Source organism: Diceros bicornis, chromosome 40, assembly GCF_020826845.1.
Source record: "Diceros bicornis minor isolate mBicDic1 chromosome 40, mDicBic1.mat.cur, whole genome shotgun sequence".
Lineage (NCBI taxonomy): Eukaryota > Metazoa > Chordata > Mammalia > Perissodactyla > Rhinocerotidae > Diceros > Diceros bicornis.
Genome location: NC_080779.1, coordinates 15,401,409 through 15,425,187, shown reverse-complemented (window position 1 = coordinate 15,425,187; position 23,779 = coordinate 15,401,409). Strand labels below are relative to the sequence as shown.

The window sequence follows — 23,779 nt, the reverse complement described above, 5'->3', positions numbered from 1 at the left end:
AGTGGAGACCATAAGAGGAATTTTCCCAGCATCATCTCTCTTCCTCCCTGCCTGGCCAAGGCAACACTGCACAGGACTGAATTATCCAACAGCTGTGACCTCTCCCGACTGGGAAAAGGAAAGCAGTGAGTGAGTATCTCGCTACCCTAGATGTGCAGCATGTGGGTAGGGAAACCCATTTCTCTCCAGCAGCACCCAGAGTACTGAGGCAGGACCTCCTCAACTGGGGAGGGAAGAGGCTGATAAGAATATCAGAGGGCATTAAAGGTACACAGTTCCTGCTGACTGTGCTTAGGACTTCAGCAGGAAGTCTGCTCATGAGTGTCTGGGAGTACCTCACCTGAGGATCTCCCCACCAGGTCTATGGGCACCCCTCAAGCCCCGAGTGCTAAACCCACCCCTCCCCTCACTCTGCAGCTGGCTCCTTGTGCGCACTACCAAGTGAAGTGGTGAGAGTAATGGTAAATGGTAAATAGACTGCTACTAGAAAAACAGAACAGGGTCTGTGGGCAAAGGAGAAACTACAAACCTGAGCTATAGTACTACCTTCCAGAAAAACCAAAAGGTGAAGAAAACCTCAGATATAAGAGTACCAACAAACAATATACTCCATCTGAAGGCAACTAGAAAAGATTTAAGGAGGTGTCTGCTACTTCAAATGCAAAAGCAGCAATGCAAAACTACAAGAAACGTGAAAAATGAAGAAAATGTGCCATCACCAAAAGAACAATAATTTTCCAACAACTGAGCTCAAAAGCACAGAATCTTGCAATCTAGCTGATAAGGGATTCAAAATAGCTATTTTGAAGAAACACAATAAGCTACAAGAAAACTCAGAAAGACAAGTCAATGAAATTAGAAAAAAAATACACGAACAAAATGAAATATTTACCAAAAAGAAGAAATCACAAAAAAGAACCAAACAGAAATTCTGGAGCCAAATATTTCAATGAATAAAATGAAAAAAAAAAATGCAACAGAAAGCATATGCATCAGAGGAGAGCAAATGGAAGACAGAATAAGTGAGCTAGAGGACAGGAATTATGAAATATCCCAATTAGAGCAGAACAAAGAAAAAAGAATAAAGAGAATGAAGAAAGCCTACATGATCTATGAGATTCCATCAAAGAAAGAATATTAGAATAATTGGAGTTCTAGAGGAGAAGCGAGGGAGAAGGAGGCAGAAAGTTTATTTAAAGAAATAATAGCTGAGAACTTTCCAAACCTGGAGAAAGACTGGGACATCCAAGTTCATAAAGCTAACAGACCTGTCACCTCAATGCAAAAAGACTTTCACCAAGACATATTATAATGACTGTCAAAAATCAAAGATAAAAGAATCCTAAAAGCAGTGAGGGAAAAAAAAAGACTGTAACCTACAAAGGAACTCCATTAGGCTATTGGCGATTTCTCAGCAGCAGAAACCCTGTAGATCTAGAGAGAGTAGAATGACATATTCAAAGTGTTGGGGGAAAAAATTACCAGCCAAGAATACTCCATCTGGCAAAGCTATCCTTCAGATAAGAAGGAGAAATGGACTTTCCCAGACAGACAAAAGCTGAAGGAGTTCATCACCACTAGATCTGCCTTGCAAGAAATGCTAAAAGGAGTTCTTCAAGCTGAAATGAAAAGATGCTAAACAATGACATGAAAACATACGAAAGCATACAACACACTGGTAAAGGTAAATATACAGACATAGAAAATTCTAATTCTGTAATAGCATGGTGTGTTAACCACTTAACTATAGTATTAAAGGAGAAGAGTATTAGAAATAATTATAGCTACTATAATTTGTTACTGAATACACAACGTAAAAAAGAGGTAAGTAAGGACATCAAACATATAAAAGGCGGGGGGAGCAAAAGGTGAAGCTTCCGCAGGCAATTGAAGTTAAGCTGCTATCAGCTTAAAACGGACTATTTCATCTATGAGATGCTGTATGTAAACCACACGGTAGCAAAAAACAAAAATCTATACACTATTGTGTTATACATACTGTTGCTATCCACTAACAACAAGACATCTGAAAAGGAATAAAGAAAACTATACCATTCATAATAACATCAAAAAAAAAATACTTAGGAATAAATTTAACCAAGACCTGTATAACGAAAACTACAAAACCTTGATGAAAGAAATTGAAGAAGACACAAACAAATGGAAAGAAATCCCATGTTCAGAGATCCGAAGAATTACTATTGTTAAAACATCCACACTACCCAGAGCCACCTACAGATTCAACACAATCCCTACCAATATACCAATGGCATTTTTTCACAGAAATAGATAAAACAACTCTAAAATTTGTATGGAATCACAAAAGACCCTGAATAGCCAAAGTAATCATGAGAAAGAAGAACAAAGCCAGAGGTATCACTCTTCCTGCTTTCAAACTATACTACAAAGCTATAGTAATTAAAACAATATGGTACTGACATAAAAATAGACATATAGGGGCCAGCCTGGTGGTGTAGCGAAGTGTGCGCGTTCCGCTTTGGCAGCCCAGGGTTCGCAGGTTCAGATCCCAGGCACACACCGACACGCCGCCTGTCAAGCCATGCTGTGGCAGCGTCCCATATAAAATAGAGAAGATGGGCACGGATGTTAGCCCAGGGCCAATCTTCTTCAGCAAAAAGAGGAAGATTGGCAACAGATGTTAGCTCAGGGCTAATCTTCCTCACACACACACACACACACAAAATAGACATATAGACCAATAAGAGAATAAGGATCCCAGAAATAAACCCCTGCATATGTGGTCAACCAATATTTGACAAGGGAGCCAAGAACACTCAATGCAGAAAGGTAGTCTGTTCAACAAATGGTGTTAGGAAAAGTGGATAATCACATTCAGAAAAATGAAATTGGACCCGTATCTTACACCATTCACAAAAATGAACTTGAAATGGATTAAAGACATAAACAGAAGACCTATAACATAAAACTCCTTAAAGAAAACACAGATAAGAAGCTCTCTGACATTGGTCTGGGCAATGATTTTTTGGATATCACACCAAAAGCACAAGCAACAAAAGCGAAAATCAACAAGTGGGACCACATCAAACCAAAAAGCTTCTGCATAACAAAAGAAACAACACAATGAAAAGGCAACCCACGGAATGGGAGAAAATATTTGCAAATTGTATACTGGATAAGGGGTTAATATCTAAAATATATAAAGAACTCATGTAACTCAATAACAAAAAAACCAAACAATCTGATTAAAAAATAGGCAGAGGAACTAAACAGATATTTTTCCAAAGAAGACATCCAAATGTACAACAACTATATGAAAAGATACTCAACAATTCTAATCACCAGGGAAATGCAAATCAAAACCACAGTGAGATCACCTCACACCTGTTAGAATGGCTATCTATCATTAAGAAGAGAAGAGATAAGCGTTGATGTGGATATGGAGATAAGGGAATCCTGTACAATGTTGGTGAGAATGTAAACTGGTTCAGCCACTATGGAAAACAGTATAGAGATTCCTTAAAAAACTAAAAATAGAACTACATATGATCCAGCAATCCCACTTCTCGGTATATATCCAAAGGAAATGAAAACAGGATATCAAAAAGCTATCTGCACTCCCATCTTTATTGCAGCATTATTCACAATAGCCAAGATATGGAAACAACCTGATATGGAAACAACCTAAGTGTCTGTCAACGGATGAATGAATAAAGAAAATGTGAGATACACACACACACACACACACACACACACACAATGGAATATTATTCAGCCATGAGACAAAAGAAAATCCTGCCATTTACAACAAACATGGATGGACCTTGAGGGCACTATGTTGAGAGAAGTCAGACAGAGAAAGACAAAAACTTTATGATATCACTTATCTGTGGAATCTAAAAAAGCTGAACTTGTAAAAAGAGAGAGCAGAATGGTGGTTACCATGGACGGAGGGTGGGGGAATTGGGGCTAGGTTGTTGAAGGGTATAAACGTGTAACTAGTAGATGAGTAAGTTCTGGAGATCTAATGCACAGCATAGTGACCTTAATACTGTATTATAAACTTCAAAGTTCCTAAGAGACTAGATCTTAACTGTTCTCACCACAAAAAAGAAATGATAATTATGTGACATGATAGAGGTGTTAGCTAACCCTACAGGGGTAATCATATTGCAATAGATAAATGTTTCAAATCAACACGTTGTACACCTTAAACTTACACAATGTTATATTGTCAATTGTACACCTTAAACTTACACAATAGTATATGTCAGTTATATCACCAAAAAAAAAAGAGAAAAATTGGACCACACCTCCCACCGCACTCTATCCTACTCTTCTTTTTCTCAGCTCCTATCATCATCTAATATTTTATAACATTTATTTAATTATTACTCATGCTTCCCTTCTGCTGCCGATGTCACCCAAACCCCCCAGAGGTAAGTAGTATAAGTGAAGAAGATCTGTTGTTCACTGGTAAATCCAAAGTGCCTGACACATAGCAGTTACTCAATAAATATTTGTTAAATTAATTAATTTCTTATTTCCACACAGGTGGAAAAAATTAAAATTTTAATTTAAATTTTCTTATATGTTTTAAATTGCAAAAGTAACAAGTGCTTACTTTACTTAGTGATACAGTGTAAAGATGTATGAAGAAAAAGTTTATACCACCAACTCTCCTCCATTCTCATCCTTTTCAGCTTACCCAGTTAACCAGGTATATCTATCTGTACTTTACTTTGGCTTTTATTAATATAACCAAATATATACAGATTTTCTACTTTTTATAAAAATGGCATCATATTCTACTCTACAATGTGCTTTTCTTACATATTAACATATATCATAACATAACATATTATTCCATACCAACAGATACAGATCTAATTCATTCTTTTTATTATCTGCACAATAATATTCCATACTACTGCTCTTATCACATTTTGTTCAATTCCCAATAACATGTATGGATATCACAGTTTAACCTGAAAGAGAATAAATAATGTCCAGGCTTCTACATCTAAATAAAAATAACCATAAATATTCATTAATGACCTTCAACCCATTAGAAGAGATTATCTATTATATTAAGCATATTAAAATAAACGGGCTAAAACATTTTAATTTTAATCACAGATTGCAACAATGTTTATCCTAGTTAATCTTCAGTTTATTTGTAAATTTAATCAACAAAAAAAGGTTCTAGACAATCAAGGAAAAAATAATTTTTGTTTGCTTACCAACGTCTGTAAGACACCCCATTTCCACAATTCTTATGGTAATCAAAATTTGACGATTATAGAGTATTAAAAAAAATCTGTATTCTTTGACACAGAGTATATATTACATATTTTATGGTCAATATACAATACAGCCATGAAAGATGAATAGGCCTAAATTGCAGTCTTAATATTAAGTAGTTTTAAATTATAATTAGTAAGACAATTAGTTAGATAATTATAAATACAGATAATTATTAGACGTTATATACAGAAAAATAAATTGTCACACAACCACATTCCTTATTACTCTTATTTTTCTTGATTTCCAGGTGGTCTTAGATTATTTGTGTGTGCATGTTAAAATATGGTTATGTAAAACTTGGCCTTTTAAACAATAATTATTTTTTTCTGTATTCTTACTGGTTAGTCAATGTAGAGATGATATTGGTTAATGATCAAAAACTTAAGTGAGTTACAGAAAATGTTTTATTTTCAAAGAAATAAGATCTGACCAGGAATTCTGAAGGTGGCAAAGGCAATTAGAGTTAGAATAAAAATACAGAAAGGTTTTGCTCTTCTGGACATGAGAAACTCTTCTCATTTTTTCCCAAAGGCTCTTATCATAGGCATAAAATTTAAGTGGAGGGGAAATAAGGTTATTTCTTCCCCCAAGACTTCATTTCACCTCTCCTTTCCCCTTCTTGAGCTTACCTTACTGTAGGGAAAAAAGATGGAAAGCAACAAGAAGAAGAAAAAAAAAGTAAGAGAAGATAGCACAGATTTCAGATATTTTCTTTGAAGCTAAACCTAGATTTCCTAAATGTAGATTTTGATAGGTATAGACTATTTTTATTGTTTAATTCCATCTCCTGACAATGGAAAATACATATTGGTTTTTTACTCGTTCTTTGACTACACACACATTTAGTTTATCTTTTGAAGAACTTTCTGAAAAACTATTCTCTTTGCATAAGGTTCATGTGTAGACATAAATCCCTGGGAGAGTTAAAAAATGTCAAATTTTGTTTGGTCCACACTATATGTATTACTAAAACTGAATTTATTTTCAACATGTAAAAATTGGGAGAAATCATGTAAAAATTTCTATTTCTGGGCCGGCCCTGTGGCATAGTGGTTAAGTGCTCGTGCTCCGCTGCTGGCGGCCTAGGTTCAGATCCCAGGTGCGCACTGACGCACCGCTTGTCAGGCCATGCTATGGCGTGTCCCATATAAAGTGGAGGAAGATGGGCACAGATGTTAGCCCAGGGCCAGTCTCCCTCAGCAAAAAGAGGAAGATTGGCAGATGTTAGCTCAGGGCTGATCTTCCTCACACACACAAAAATTTCTATTTCTGACTCTTGGGAAATCAGAAGAACTGGGCATGGGCTAACACTCCCACATGGCAACCACTGGCTGGAGCCGACAGGAGCTGATTCTTTCCAGTTCACCCCTTTTTCCATTTGGCATGCTTCCCTCATTTACATTGTCCACCTAGCCCTTCTAAGAATCTGTGTTTATAACTCTTGGTCTAGTCTCCGTATTGTGATGATAAAATGAAAAAAGTGAAAACTCGGGCCTTTAACAAGGGTGAAGCTTGAATGTTTAGAAACAACAAAACATTGCTTGAATGAGCAAAGAAAGGTAACATGTTAAAAATGAAACCTGTAGTGCAGTTGTGAACTATTTTCACAATGTTTTCATTTTCACTTCACTATTTTGCCCTTTAACCCAACATATCTCTGCACATCGGCAATGTCTGAAAGCTGGGTGGTTCCTTCTACACATAAATGCATCTCTATATATAGGCTGTAACGTATATGCTGCACACTGTAGCTTAATGCGATACAAATCACTGGGTAGGCCCAGAGAACACCTAGACCCTCATCTTAGCTCTTGTCACTAATCGCTAATGACCAGGGGCAAACTCCTCTGGGGTTCAGCTCTTAATTCGTATAATGAGGGTACTTGGACTAGATGAATGAATACACAGGAATCGCTCCGAGCATCGGGATTCTATTATTTGAGAACATCTGCACATTTATAAAAATTGTGAAAATATCTTTTAGGTAATGATATAAAAAATAACTTGAGAGAACTATCACTTAAAGAAATATTTTATGTAATTATAAAAATCGTGAAAACATTTTAGGTAACAACAAAGAATAACTCAAGGGCAACTTATTTTAAGAAATATTTTAGGGGCTGGCCTGGTGGCACAGTGGGTAAGTGCATGCACTCCACTGGGGTGGCTCGGGGTTCGCAGGTTAGGATCCTGGGCGCGCACCGACACATGGCCTGTCAAGCCATGCTGTGGCGTGTCCCATATAAAGTAGAGGAAGATGGGCACGGATGTTAGCCCAGGGCCAATCTTCCTCAGCAAAAAAAAAAAAAGAGGAGGACTGACATCAGATGTTAGCTCAGGGCCGATATTCCCCACACACACAAAAAAAAGAAAGAAATATTTTAGAAAAGGGATGTTTTTCATGAGCATCACAAAAAAATTAAAATTTTTATTATCAAAAGTAATATGCTAACTTGGGGCCGGCCCGGTGGCGCAAGCGGTTAAGTGCGCGCGCTCTGCTGCGGCGGCCCGGGGTTCGCTGGTTCGGATCCCGGGCGCGCACCAACGCACTGCTTGGCAAGCCATGCTGTGGCGGCGTCCCATATAAAGTGGAGGAAGATGGGCACAGATGTTAGCCCAGGGCCGTCTTCCTCAGCAAAAAAAAAAAAAAAAAAGAGGAGGATTGGCGGATGTTAGCACAGGGCTGATCTCCTCACAAAAAAAAAAAAAAAAAAAAAAGTAATATGCTAACTTACCAATTTCTCATTTATAAAATACTTATAAATTAAAAAAAGCCAAAATTACATGTCTTTTTCTTTACTCTAGAAGTTGCCAGCTAACGAGAACATATAATGAAGCAGGATTTTAGAAAGGAGGAAAGTAAAAATCTAAATAATTGATAAATCTTATATACTTAAAAAAAAGCTCTTTACTTCGTCATGTCTTCAAAAGAGTCAGTCAAAACCCTGGGAAGATGAAATTAGGTTCTATTCATTTGCTTCCCTCTGATATTTGCTATTTAGCTAATTATTTTGGAAGCCTATATATTAAAGCTTAACGTATTCTCTCAAATTCAAAATTTATTAAGAGCCAGTTTTTTGGTTAGATAAAACTTTTTTTAATAACAAGTTTGCATACCATCCACAAAAATGATTATAAGTAAAATTTTAGAGGATACTTGTGGTAGGTAGAACCCTAAAACAGCCCTCCAAATTTCCTGCCTTAATCTCTGAGCCTGTGACTATGAGAAGATACCACACCTGTGATCATTTACATTACATGATAAAAAGGATCTTGCAGATTTAATTGAGGGTATGAGTTAGCTAACTCGGAGTTGATCAAAAAGCAGACTATCCAGGTGGTCCTGACCCAATGACGTGATTAAAGCAGAATTTTCTCCACTGGTGGCAGAAGAGGAAGCCCAAGAGATCTGAAGTATGAGGGAGATATGATGCACCACTGCTGGCTTGAAGATGGTGACAAGGAATGTGGGTGCCTTAAGGAACTGAGAGAGGTCCCCGGCTGACAACCAGCAATGAAATGGGGGCCTCAGTTCTAGAACCATAAGTGACTGAACCCTACCAACAACTTGTATGAATTTGGAAGTGGATTTCCCCTGAGTCTCCAGTTAAGGACTCAGGCCAGCCGACATCTTAATTACAGCCTTATGATATCCTGAGCGAAGAACTCACTGGACTTATGACTTACAGAACTATGTGCTAATAAGTGGGTGTTGTTTTAAGTTATCACGTGTGTGGCAATTTATTATGCAGCAATAGAAAACAAACACAATGCTGAGAAATTACTCATTATTAGGAAGGAAAAGAAAAATCAACTGAATATATGAATGCTACATTTTTCAGAGTGTTTAAGGTTCAAAGTTGATTTGTTAAGCTGTTTCATGCTGAGAAAAACAATACTTGTTTAAGAGTAGAAGTGGTAATTCTTAGGAAATGGGGCAAACTGAAATCCAGAACAAATATGAAATATTCAAACCAGATTTTAAATACAGCTAAATAAAATTATACATCAAAAAAAATCTGAACGTTTCAATTTCAAACTGAAGAGAAATCATTTAATCAAATGATGATTTCTGCTATTCTCTCCTAATAGCAGAGAAACTTACCCTATTTTGAAAAAACGATGCATGAAAATGTGATGTTGTAGCAGATATTGATACTAAAGTAATAGTTTCTTCAGAACTAGGATTATGTAAGTAAACTTTTTCCATTTTTGGCATTCCAACTGGCCTGTAAAAACAAAAAGAAAATTGTCACAAATACTTCAAAGATAATTTCTAGCTGTTGAGTTAATTTCTAGTTGTTAAAAAAAATTAAACATCAAAATTATTAGACAAATACATCTCCAAAAAATAAAACTACTTATTAAATTGGTTTATATTTAAAATTACATACAGAAATGCATTTAGCCATTCAACAAATATTTCTTGAGTACCAATTATATGTCACACACTGAGCCAGCTGCTGGGATATAATGAAGCAAGTCTCCACCCAGAACAAGTTTACAGTCTAGTGAGGAAGCAGGCAGGGAACACAATGGTCAGATCCTTTTATTCTTTCTGTAACACCACCCCGCCTCCCTACTAGTTCTGAATTATATCCTCTTCTCCCCAAATTCCACTGATACATGCTCTTCAATTTAGGAGCAGAAATTGAGTGGCAAAGTTACGTGAGTAGATCTGCCTTATGAGTTAGGAATATCCTCATTTTATAGATGAGGACACCGAGGGCCAGAAAAGTTAATTAACTTGCCCTAAATCATACTTGGAACCTAATCCAGGCCATCTGGCTCTAGTCCATGCTCTAATCCACTGTACTAAACTGCCTTCTCTCAAAGAAACAATGTAAAACACACTCAATGGCTAACATCCATAGATCCGTTTTAATATTCCCTTTGGCATTCATGTTATAGTTTGTCTTAAGACTGAAATCTCCTCAGTATGTAGTCCATTAAGTATTTATGTAGCTAATCTTATTTGTACAGGCTTCCTAACCCCTACAGCATCAGAGAATTCTGCATACAAATTACGTTTTTTTCATAGTGCTCTCTAGTCATTTAACTGGCACCAGTCTTACTTCCTCAACAAGATTATCAGCACCTTGGGGACAAACGCTACATTATAAATGCAGTGTGTATCCCCATATTATCTAGCACAGCCCAGGCACGTGGTATGAGCATGCACGGGCAACCTTGCCCCACCCTACCTCAGTGGTTATTAAGGTCCTCCCTAATCCGACATCATTCAACCTCAACAAGTTAACTCCTCGTGCTTTCACAATCTCAACTTTGCACTGGAGTCAGGATGTTCCATGTGATGGCCCCCACGCCTTTACCAATCGCTTTGCTCTGTCTTTTCCTCCCTATCCTCTATGCCAATCCAAACCCTCATTTTCCAATTCAAATACCACCTCTTTCACAAGGTCCTCTCTTCATGCAACCATTCTGGTGCGTGTTTTCTGAAATTTTATTTCATCTTTATAAAGACCACATCCTAAGTAGGTGAAGATGCGGAGCCAGAAGTGTGTTTCACATTTGGTTCAACTGTCCACCACGCTTTGTCCTTCAGGAATTTTGACCCCACCTTTTCTTTAATTCAGATGATTGCCTCTAATTTATGACTTGGGAAAGTTGATAAAACAGTGAACAGCTTAAAAAAAAGAATCAGGGGCTTTGGGTTCCTTTAAAGATGGTGAACTAGTTACTGCATGCTGCTGGCTCTCCCTGACCACCCACTCCCCCCGACATACACACAAAGAACAACGATGGAAAAATTCAGAGGTTACAGGGAGGCACTGATTTCAAGGAGTAACCAAAAAACAGTACGAAACCCTTGCAGGAACATAAGGCTGCCTGAACTGGCAGGTAGGAAAAGTGAGGGACAAAGAACAGCCTCAGCTGACAATAAGAGGCTGGGGTAGAGGAAACCTTCAAACTCTACTCTTGTCCATTTCCTTCCCTATTTGCCTTAGGACAATCAGAGCCTGCCCCTTCAACCTAGAACAGCAGAAGGCTCACAGGAGTAGCAAGGTGATGATCGGCTGCCCTTGAGCATGTCCGCCTCTAACTCCTCTCTGGTTCTCAAAGCCCTAGAGCTAGTAGATTACAATTTAGGAAGACACCTCTGTTCAGATGGTTCTGCCTAAGCATTGTCAGATAGAGTGGTGGCAAACACAGGACAATCAACAGTTTTTTTGTGTGTGTTTGTGTGTGGAACTGGAGCTCTGCACTTTGGGGATCATCTCCCTTCTTAAATTCACAAGACACCAAGACCAAGGCTTGGCCTTCTGCTCTTCCTCAATATGCATTACAAGACAGGAGCTTATAAATTCACACATCAAAACAACGTAATCTGTGAGGAGTGCAATGAATTAGAAAACATATACAATGTGATAAACTGTAATGTTGTTCCCAATTTGCTGACGGAAGCTGTGAAAAGATTATACTTCTCCATTTCATTAACTTTAGGTTTGGCTATATGACTTACTTTGGCCAATGAAATGTGAGCAAAAGTGACATAAATCATTAAGTTTTAAGAGCCTTCTTATACTCTTTCCTCTGCCAAGAAAATGGCCTTTCGCAGACAGGAGTGCTCTTTCAGTCTAAATCCTACTGAGATTTTTGGGGTTGGTTGTGGTCATGGCATAACCTAATAAAGGGTGAACACACACCCGAAGCTGGAAAAGTTGAACCAAAAATTTAAAAATAAAGTATAACGTAATATACTTAAGGAGGTATGGCAAGATATTAGTAATATGAAGCAAGAAATCATACAGAAAACGAGCAAATATCACTATTAAAATATAAAGTATATAGGTAATAGACGGGATAGCAGATAAAAATCTATTCGAGAGTTGGAAGATCAACTGACAATTTAGTTCAGAATTCAGTGAGAAAGAATACATATCTAGAATATTTTTAGAGATAGAGTTAAAAAAACAAAAGAAAAACAGATATGTAGGGCATAACTAGAAGTGGTGATATTTTGGAAAATGGAGTGTAGGAATACTTGAAGAACATGGACAAAAATAATGGGCAAAATCCAAAATAAAAAAAAAAAGATGAAATAATTATTGATTGAAAGGGTTTATGAAGTGTCGACAAAGAGAGAGAAAGAAACCCCCTACTTACACAGTAAAATTTAAGGAGTTGCCAGAGTTCTTTATATATTGTAGATATAAATCTCTTATGAGATGTTTGCAAATATTTTCTCATATTATATGGGTTGTCTTTTCACCTTCTTGATGGTATCATTTGCAGCACAAGTTTTTAACTTTTATGTAACCCAATTTGTATATTTTGTCTTTTGTTGTTTGTGCTTCTGAAGTCATATCTTAGAAACCACTGCTTAAGGGAGATATATTCCAATGTTTTCTTCTAAAGGTTTTACAGTTTAGCTTTATTACATTTACATTCAGCTCTATGATACACTTTGAATTAATTTTTGTGTAGGGTGTGAGGTAGCATCCAACTTAACTTTTTTTTTTTTTTTTGGTGAGGAAGATTGGTCCTGAGCTAACATCCGTTGCCAATCTTCCTCTGTTTTGCTTGAGGAAAACTGTCACTGAATTAACATCTGTGCCAATCTTCCTCCACTTTGTATACGGGACACCACCACAGCACGGCTCGATGAGCGGTGTGTAGGTCTGCACCTGGGATCCAAACCTGTGAACCCCAGGCCGCCGAAGCAGTGTGTGTGAACCCAACCACTATGCCACCGGGCCAGCCCCCCAACTTAATTATTTTGCATGTGGATATCTAGTTGTCCTGACACCATTTGTTGCCAAGACTACTCTTTCTCCATTTAATTGTCCTGGTACCCTAGTCAAAATCAATTGGCAATAAGTATAAAGTCCTATTTCTGGAATCTAAACTCTTTTCCATTTATCTGTATGTCTATCCTTATGGCAGCATCACAGTTTTGTCACTACTAAACCTTTGTAGAAGCTTTCTGATATTGGGAACTTTGAGTCTTCCAACACTGGTCACCTTTTAAAACATTATTTGGCTATTCTGGATCTCTCTCATTTCCATGGGAATTTTATGATCAGCTTGTCCATCTCTGCAAAAAAGTCAGTTGGGATTTTGATGGGGATTGTGTTGAATCCACACCTCAATTTAGGGAGTATTACCATCCTCATTTGTATCTTCTGATTTATGAATATGGGATGGCTTCTATTTATTTACTTCTTTAATTTCTTTTGATAGTTCTTTGCTGTCTTTAGTATACAGGTCTTACACTACTTTTGTTAAATTTATATCTAAGTATTTTATTCTTTTTGATGCTATTGTAAATGGAATTGTTTTCTTAATTTTAAGTTTGTTTATTGCTAGTGTATAGAAATATGTTATTTTTGTATACTGATCTTATATCCTATAACCTCAATGAATGCACTTATTAGTTCTAATTATTATTTAAGAGGATTGCTTAGGATTTTCTTTATACAAAAGTATAACATCTGAAAAGAGAGATGGTTTTACTTCTTCCTTTCCAATCTGGATGCCTTTTGTTTCTTTTTCTTGTCTAATTGCCCTGGTCAGACCTGCAGTATAATGTTGAATAGTGGCAACAGCAGATAGCCTTTTCTTGTTCTTGACGTAGGTGGAAGTCTTTCAGTCTTTCACTATTAACTATGATGTTAGCTGTGGGACTTTCATGGATGCTCTTCATTAGGTTGAGGAAATTCTCTTCTATTTCTAGTTTGCTGAGTGTTACTTTCATGAAAGAATGCTGTATTTTTTTCAAAGGCTTTTTTTGTGTTTACTGACATGATCACATGTGTTTTTCCCCTTTATTCTATATTAACATGGTATATTACATTAACTGATTTTCAGATGTCAAACTAACCTTACATTCTTGGGATAAATGCCACTTGGTCATGGTGTATTATCCTTTTTATGTGTTGCTAATTTTGTTTGTTAGTATTTTGTGGAGAATTTTTACATCTATCTTCATAAGGGATTTTGGTCTATAGTTTTTTTTTCTTGTAGTTCTCTGTCTGGTTTTGGCATCAGGGTAATACAGGCCTAAAAGACTGAATTGGCAAGTGTTCCCCCTTCTATTGTTTGGAAGAGTTTGTGAAGGACTGATATTAATTCTTTGAATGTTTGCTAGAATTCATCAATAAAGCTTTCTGTGGGTCAGAGCTTTCTTTCTGGGAAGTTTTTTGATTACTAATTCAAACTCTTGTTATAAATCTATTTATATTTTCCATTTCTTCTTAATTTAGTTTTGGAAATTTGTGTCTTTTCAGGAATTTGTCCATTTCAACTGAATTAATGAATTTGTTAGTATACAGTTGTTCATAATGTTCCCTTATAATCCTTTTTATTTCTGTAAGGTTGATAGTAATGTACCTCTTTCATTCCTGATTTTAGTAATTTGAGTCTTTTCTCTTCATTGCTTGGTCTAGTTAAGGGTTTCTCAATTTTGTTGCTCTTTTCAAAGAATCAACTTTTTATTTTGTGGATTTTCTCTATTTTTATTCTGTATGTCATTTATTTCCACTCTAGTCTTTATTATTTCCTTCTTTCTGCTTACTTGAGTTTACTTTGCTTTTCTTTTTTCAGTTTCTTAAAGTGGAAGGTTTGGTTTCTGATTTGAGATCTTTTTTCTTTGCTGATTAAGATATTTACAGCTATAAGTCTTTTTCTGAGCAACGCTTTAGCTGCATCTCATAACTTTTGGTATGTTGTGTTTTCATTTCATTTATCTCAAAGCACTTTCAAATTCCCCTTTTGACTTCTACTTTGATTCACTGATTATTAAGGAATATGTTGTTTAATATTCCAAGATTCTTTTTTTCTGTATTGCTTTCCAATTTATTTCACTAGAGAATGAAGTCATCAGAGAACATACTTTGTATGATTTCAATCCTTTTAAATTTATTGGGGCTTATATTATGGTCTAGCATATGGTCTAGCCTGGAGGACGTTCTATGTGTGTCTGAGCAGAGGAAGTCTTTGTTGTTGTTGAATGGAATGTTCTATAGATGTCTATTAAGTCTAGTTGATTTGTACTGCTTTCAAGTCTTCTATTTCCTTTGTTATCTCCTGCTTAGTCTATCCATTATCGAAAATGGGGTATTGAAGTCTCCAACTGTTACTGTTGAATTGTCTATTTCTCCCTTCAGTTCTGTCAGTTTTGTTTCCTATATTTTGAGTTTCTGCTGTTAGCTGTGTCCTGCTTTTTGAATGTGACAAACTTGGTGTCTTAATTGCTGTGTTTAGACTATTTATATTTAATGTAATTACTGATGTGGTTAAAGTCTACCATCTTGCTAGTTATTTTCTATTTGTTCTATCTCTTCTTTGTTCATAACTCTTTAATATGCAGAATTTTCTAGTCTTAGCCCAATTAAACTAGAAATCAGTAACAAACAGATAACTAGATTCCCTATAAATATGTAAATAGATGAACGCATGTGCAAATAACTCATGGATCAAAGACAAAATCTGAATAAAAATTAAGAACTATCTGGAACTGAACAAAAATGAAAAAATTAACTCATTAAAAACTTGTGGAATACAGGGCAAGCTGTACTTAAAGGAAAATTCATAAATTTAAATGTACATATTGGAAAAGAAGAAAGCCTGAAAATTAATGAGCAAAGCATCCATGTCATTAGAAAAAGAATAGCAAATTAAACCCAAAGAAATTACAAAGAAAGAAATAACAGAAGGGCTGGCCTGGTGGCATAGCGGATAAGTTTGCATGTTCTGCTTCGGCAGCCTGGGGTCTGCCGGTCCGGAGCCTGGGCACGGACATACTCACCGCTCATCAAGCCATGCTGGGGCGGCGTCCCACATAGAGGAGCTACAACTCTACAACTACGGTACACAACTATTTACTGGGGCTTTGGGGAGAAAAAAGAAAAGAAAGAGGAAGATTGGCAACAAATGTTAGCGCAAGGCCAATCTTCCTCAAAAAAAAAAAAAAGAAATAAGAGTGGAAATAAATGAAGTAAACACATAAAATAGAGATAATCTACAAAGTCAAAAAGTTCCCATTTTTGAGGAGGAAAAACTAGTAAGTTGATAACTACCTGGGAAAATTGATAAAGAAGAAAAGAAGGCACAAAATACCAGCATCATAGTGATAAAAGAAACGTCACTAGAGATGCTATAAATGTTAAAACAATCATAAAATGATACTAACAACTTTATGCTAGTAATTTGAAAATTATCCTGAAATTGCTAAACTTAAGACACAGCTTACGAAAACTGACAAATTAAGAAAACATATACAAGCATTACAGAAAATAAAACTACTAAAGAAATTAAACCCATCATTTAAAACCTTCCCATGAAGAAAATTCCAGCCCAGGAGGATTTTACTGGCAAATTCTACCAAATATTTAAAGAGAATATTCTACCAAATATTTTGGGGAAAAGGGAGATGCAGATACAAAATGGGGAAAGATGGAGAAGAACTCTGTGAGGCTGGATTTGAATTGGGAAAATCTGAATTGGAATTATCAGTATAAGCCATGATTTATATGTATATATACATGTATATATACCTCCATAGATCTGTCCACATGAATCTTGAAGCAATGACATCCAGAGGCAATGAGCAATGACACTCAGGAACCATGAGCACACTTACTGCCCAGATCTGGGTTTCTAAATGTCATTCCCCATTTAAAAACCAAAACAGGACTTTTTGTAGTTTTAGCTAATTCCAGGTCTAGGACAAGAAAAACAGAAGTCTAGAGTGTTTTGTTGTATCAGAAAGCAAAGAAGTGTTCATAATGGGACGTATCAAAAAAAAGATATAGGAATCAGCTTTAAGAGGCTTTCACTGGCAAAATTTGTAAAATCTGGAACAAAAAGAATCGTGAAAGTAAAGGGTTACAGCACGCTGAATAAAAAATGAGAACCCGTGAGTCTACAACAAGGATCAACAGTCTTTTTCCATAAAGGACCAGACAGTAAATATTTTAGGACGTACAGACTATGCAATCTCTGTCACAACTACTTAACACTGCCAGTGTTGTGCAAAAGCAGCCATAGACAAAATGTACATGAATGGGTATGGTTATGTTCCAATAAAACTTTATTTACAAAAACAGGTGACAAGGGCCATAATTTACTGACCCTTGGTCTATAGTGATGATCAAGGAAAAAAGAAAGAGGAGTACTTCTTTACAGAAGAATCTCGGTTCCTAAATTAAAAAACAATGATAGAATCTGAAGCAAAAAAGAAGAATCACTATTTTGCAACGATCAACATAATAACTGATTAAGGCAAGAGGCAATGAATGGGTGATGAGTAAGTAAAATTACTAGCTGAAAGGTTGTTGGAGAACAGGGTATTAACCCCATAGATTATTTATTAATTATAAAGAGGAAAAGGTACCTTCACAAGTTATAGAATCTGGAAGATAGTACATTAGTGAGTGTTCAAACTTATATCGACAATAATTAGAAATACAGACATTAAAGGCCCCCTGATGTGATATAATGGGAAACAGACAACATTATCTATGCCATATTCTTGACAAAAATGTTTAGCCTGAGTCTAATCACGAGGATATAATCAGGCCAATCAAATTTGTGGGCTATTCTATAAGTCAACTAAACCAGACCACAAAAATTTCAAGCTTATGAACGAAAAAAAGGAAAAAAGGTAGGAAACTGTTCTCGATTAGACATCTATCAACCAAACGCAATGTGTTATCCTTGATTTGATCCTGGTTGGGCGATGGCAGACTTCAATGGACATGTTTTTGGCAATTAGGGAAATCTGAATATAAACTATACATTAGATAATGTTTATTGTATCAATAATAGATTCTTTGAGTGTGATAATGGAATTGTGGTTATGCAGGAGCAGTCCTTTAGGACGTACATACTGAAGAACTTAGGAATGAAGTATCATGATGTCTACATTCACTTTCAGGGAAAAAAGTGGTGTGGGGGGCTGGGTAGAAGAGAGACAGAGAGAAGGCAAAAGTGGTAAAAGACTAACTCATGGTGACTCTAGATACTGGTTATGTAGATGGTCACCATATTATTCTTTCAACTTTCCTGTACTTTTAAATTTTTCAAAAGTTGGGCAAAATATTAAAACTTGGTTCAACAAAGTACAGGATGGGAAAAGTTAACAACCAGGTGACAAGCTGGGAAAAAATATTTGCAATGTCTAAATATCTTTTTTGACTTTAAGGTTATTTCTAGACTACAAAAGGAATTTCTAACAAATTAGTAAGAACCTCAAAAGAAAAAAGGTCAAAGGATATGAATAAGCAATTTACAGAAGAGGCAACCCAACAGGCCAATAAGCATATAAAGAGATGGATACCCAAACTTACTAGCGATCAGAGAAATACTAAATTAACAAGGAGGTATCACATTATCCCTATTTAACTAGCAAAATTAGAAAGACGGCTAATGTTAGTGTGAAAATAGGGGATGTGGAAATACAGGAATGCTCATGCACTGCTCTTCGGAGTATACAGTAGCACAGCCATTCACAAGAGGAATCAGGCAATATCTAGACATGTGAAGTGTACACACACTCTATGACCTATGTGTTCCATTCCTGGACTTACATTCCAAAGAAATTCTCATGCGAGTCCATAAGTGAACCTGTAAGAGGATTTCATTGCAGGGTTGTTTGTGGTGGTAGGGTATTAGAGGCAATAGGTGTAGCCACCAAAGAGGGAGCAAATGGGTAAAATAGTGGATACTCTGCTGTATCTAATATATATATTTTTTCTTTTTTATGAGGAAGATTAGCCCTGAGCTAACATCTGTCGCCAATCCTCCTCTCTTTTGCTGAGGAAGACTGGCCCTGGGCTAACATCCGTGCCCATCTTCCTCCACTTTATACGGGATGCCGCCACAGCACGGCTTGACAAGCAGTGTGTCCGTGCATGCCCAGGATCCGAACCCCGGGCCGCTGCGGCGGAGCGTGTCCACTTAACCACTAGGCCACCGGGCCAGCCCCTCTTAATATTTTTCATTAGAAATAAGAGAACAGATGGACATCTAAGAAAAACGGACCTTTAAAAAGGTAAGAAATATGGGCTGGCCCAGTGGCGTAGTGGTTAAGTTCGTGTGCTCTGCTTTGGTGGCCCAGGGTTCACAGGTTCGGATCCCGGGGATGGACCTACACACTGCTCATCAAGCCATGCTGTGGCAGCATCTTATATACAAAAATAGAGGAGGACTGGCAACGGATGTTAGCTCAGGGCTGATCTTCCTCACCAAAAAAAAAAAAGAGGTAAGAAATAGAATAAGCTATGCAGCCACTATGGAAAACAGTATGGAGGTTCCTCAAAAAATTAAAAATAGAACTACCATATGATCCAGCAATCCCACTTCTTCCCATATCCAAATGAAATGAAGACAGGATCTCAAAGAGATATCTGCACTGCCATGTTCACAGCAGCATTATTCACAATAGCCAAGATATAGACAGAATCTAAGTGTCTGTCAATGGATGAATGGATAAAAAAGATGTGGTATGTATATATACAATAGAATATTATTCAGCCATGAGAAAGGACATCCTGCCATTTGTGACAACATGGATAGACTTTGAGGGCATTACGCTAAATAAAGTAAGTCAGACAGAGAAAGACAAATACTGCATCCATCTCACTTTTGTGTGGAATCTAAAAAAGCCAAACTCATAGAAACAGAGACTAGAATGGTGGTTATCAGCAGGTGGGGGGAAAAGGGGAGATGTTGGTCAGAGTACAAACTTCCAGTTAGAAGATGAATAAGTTCTGGGGATCTAATGCACAGCATAGTGATTACAGTTAATACTATATTATATACTTGAAAGTTTCTAAGATCATAGATGTTCTCACGACAAAAAGAAACAGCAATTATGTGACATGATGCAGGTGTTAGGGAAGAATGCAAAGGTGGTAATCATTTTCTAACAGATAAGTATGTCATATCAAGACACTGTACACTTTAAACTTACACAATGTTATATGTCAATTATAACTCAATAAAGCTAGAAAAAAACAGAATGAGCTATATCACAATATTATTTATATATTAAAATATAATTCCATAAATTAAAAATACATAATAATATCTACCTGGGTGGCAGATGTAAAACTACATATATGCCCTATGCATTTTTCTGTGTGTATATTATATTTCTCACACTCACACAAAAGGTAAAAATAATGTTATGGTAAAGTAATGAAAACACTCTGGAAAGCAACATTACAACTGTTAAGCATCACCACATAAAAGTAGAATAAAGCATTCAGAAATATTTTTCTTTTTCTTTTTTTTTGCTTTAGAGTGACCACATCAGTCAAGACGGCTTTGCTATGTGAATCGTTTACCTGATGTCAATGAATCGAAAGCTCTTTGCTGAGAACCGACATTTGAGCCACGTTATAATAATGCTGCCTCATTTTTACAGTTGGCTCTTATATGATCATCAACCCTGATCCTGTGTAGTCAGGTGGTGAGCCCCATATATTGTGATATGATTCCTCAATAATTCAATTTGAAAAGTACATTAACAAATGCTTCTAAAATAGAATATCAGAGAACTCAGGATGGAAGTATTATAATTAAACATTATGATAAATAAACTCAAAGCTCATTTTATTGTCCCAGCAGAAATTTTAGTCTGTTTCTTTACAAGTTTGTCTAACTTCCTCCTTAGGACTTCATAATTTTTTTTTGAGAAAACTGTCAAAGTCAAAAGTTGGCCACAATTTCATGTACTCAACCTGACTTTTATATAGTCATGTTATTTCACTTGATTTTCATAATCTGCATCACCTAAATCAACATCAAAATCTAATTCACCACTACTTTACGCATTTAATCTGCAGCTTCATATACAGTTGAATTTTGGATTATTTTAAATATTTTGCCTTTTCTAGAATGGAATAACAATATCTTCTTTCCATATTGCCCAAAAAAGTCAGGTTCATATGCATAAGGTCCACAAATTATGTAAAAAAAACCTCTTCATTGTCTTTTGTAAACATTTAACACATTTTCAAGGTTTTGATAATGGCTTGCGTTGTTGTTATTTTATACACCATTTGAGGATTTCCTGATAATGCTGACATGAAGTTTTACTGTTGTTAAGTTTAAATGTTTTCTGGTGCCTCTCAGGCCTAAACCAAGTCATATTCCCCTTCTCAGAGCTCATCACTGCAGATGTTACCACCTTTTGCCAAAAGTGGGAAGGATGAGGAGAAGATGAACTCCCGTCAAGCTTCTCAGCTGAGAACAGATGATTCGGCTGCCTTAGCAGTCACTAGGAAGGCTATGCCCACAAACTGCCCTTGAGAGGCAGGATCCCACAGAAGAGTTTCTCTGCTTTACCCAGGAAAGCAAAAACTGTCCAAAATCATTCTGTGGTTTACAACCCAGCCATCATGAGGTCCAAAAATCTTTCTGTGGCTTAATAGTCCAGCCATGAGGAAAAAACTCAAAGGTGGAGCCAGGGCTTGGGTCCTAAGGAAGGGAAAGAGGGGTATCCAGAGACAGGTTTGTGACAACACATTTAGGGTTAGGAAGCAGGAAGCTGAGTGCCCTTAAAGCTCCTCAAACCCAGGAGCCCCCAGTGTGTGGAATTCCTCTGAAGACTCTCTCAACAGCTAGACCCCTTAACCAATAGGCTCATTATTTCCAGGTGGGGTCACAGGACCACGAAACAATTAGGGAAGGAGGTACAGAGCCAGTTGGGGCCTCGAACTCTGGCCATGATGCTGCAGGGAGAAGCTGTATAAAGACAACATGGAACAAAAATTCTTCTTCCTCAAGCTTCATGTGGACATACAAGAGGAATAACAGTACACAGAAATAAAAATGTCCTCCTTACATCCTGGAGGTTTGCCGATTATGTGCTTTCTTCAACAAATATGCTCTTTTACAACTCAAATGTCCTGTAGGCTAACTGGCATCCAGTCATTTCACCTCCCTATGAATTCTTCTTAATGTTTTTCCTCCCGTGACCTCAGTGCAATCAATCTCAGTTAAGATAAAGAAGACAGGGTATAAGAGGGAGAGGTAATCTAGGGGATCCTTCTAGAAGACAGGACTGAAGATGGTCTGCTGCAGGGGAGGACTTTGGGGTAGGGAAATAAGCTTGGAGACTCTAGGGGCCTGGAAGCGGGGAGTGGTTCAGAATGCTTGATGTGCAACGCTGCTGAGGCTGGCCTTGCCCCTTCTTCTAGGGACCAAAGTGAAAAGTCCCTGGGCCACGCCCTACAGAAATGAACCCTTGCTCAGAGGAGAAGGGTCACCTACTTGTGTTGTTAAGAGAAGTCTGGAGTAACAAGAACAGAGGGATCATCTCAGGAAGGGTGTCAGCAGGCTATTCTAGTCACGCATGCTCTGACAGAACAGGCTTCTGTAGTTCTGGGCAGTCCATACCACAGGAAGCAGAGGGAGCATTCCTTGGACAGACCTGCTTACAGACCTCACATGAACAGCTTTCCCTGCCCCTCCCTCTCTTCAGTCCCCTTGGTGACGTGAGCTGAATCCATGATGACGTGAGAGACTGAAGACAGATGTCACATTAAACCATGGAAAACTTTGGTCAAGTACTGATACATGCTTACTTATAAATAAATAAGCAGTGCATTGGTTTTCTGCTACATAACAAAACTACCACATACTTAGAGGTTTAAAGCAACAATGATTTATTATCTTATAATTCTCTAAGTCAGAAGTCCAGGCACAGTATGACTGGTTTATCTGCTCAGGGTCTTACTCATCAAAGCTCCAAGTCCTCTTCTAAGCTCAATCAGGTTGTTGGCAAAATTTGGGTTGCTCTCAGTCTCTTGCCATATGGACCCTTCCATTTCCAAAACCAGCACAAAGAAACTCCCTGGCATCCAATACCTCTCACGCTTCAAACCTCTGACATTTCTGTCTATGAAAACTGCTACAGCCAGATTTAGAGGGCTCATATGATCAGGTCAGGCCCCCAGATTATCTCCCTTTCTTAAAGGTCAACTGACTTGGGACCTTAATGACATTTTCAAAATCCTTTATAGCAACATCTCAATTAGTGTTTGACTGAATAGAATTGTGAGAAGGTGTGTGTGCATCTCAGAGGCCAGGAATTTTGGGGCCCATCTTAGAATTCTGACTGTCATAAGCAGCACGTGTGACTGCTTGGCTAGACAGGTAAGATTTAAAAATGAAACAAAGATTTTCAAATGCTTGCCAGTGCTGGTCTTGTTTGTTCCCATTATCAGCTGCTCCAAAGAAGCAGGGCCAAAGGCGACAGTGTGAATTATTTATAGATAAACCAAGCTGAATCAAATATATGGCTGTTCTCTGTGCTGTTACAGCAGAGTTACTAACTAACTGTCCATATTCTAGAAGAATCTGAGGCTCAAAAGAATTAGGAAGCAGCAGCTATAAATTAGAGACTAGCTTGGAAAGTAAGCTGCAATTTTGTGGTCAATGGCAAGTTTCCTATACCACAGAAAGATGACAATGCAATGCCAGGAAGCAGCTGAAGAAATGGCTGAGCAACTGCCCTTAG

At 37.2% G+C, this 23,779-nt stretch overlaps 1 protein-coding gene across 2 annotated transcripts in view; it reads right to left on the bottom strand.

Annotated features, from left to right (window-relative positions):
• Positions 1 to 23,779, bottom strand: part of TMEM131 (transmembrane protein 131) — a 221,740-nt gene that overhangs the window by 90,279 nt on the left and 107,682 nt on the right. For both annotated transcript variants that reach the window (XM_058534507.1, XM_058534508.1), the window contains exon 5: positions 9,392 to 9,515. In XM_058534507.1, the coding sequence (XP_058390490.1) occupies positions 9,392 to 9,515 (124 nt within the window). The remainder of the gene's footprint in view (positions 1 to 9,391; positions 9,516 to 23,779) is intronic.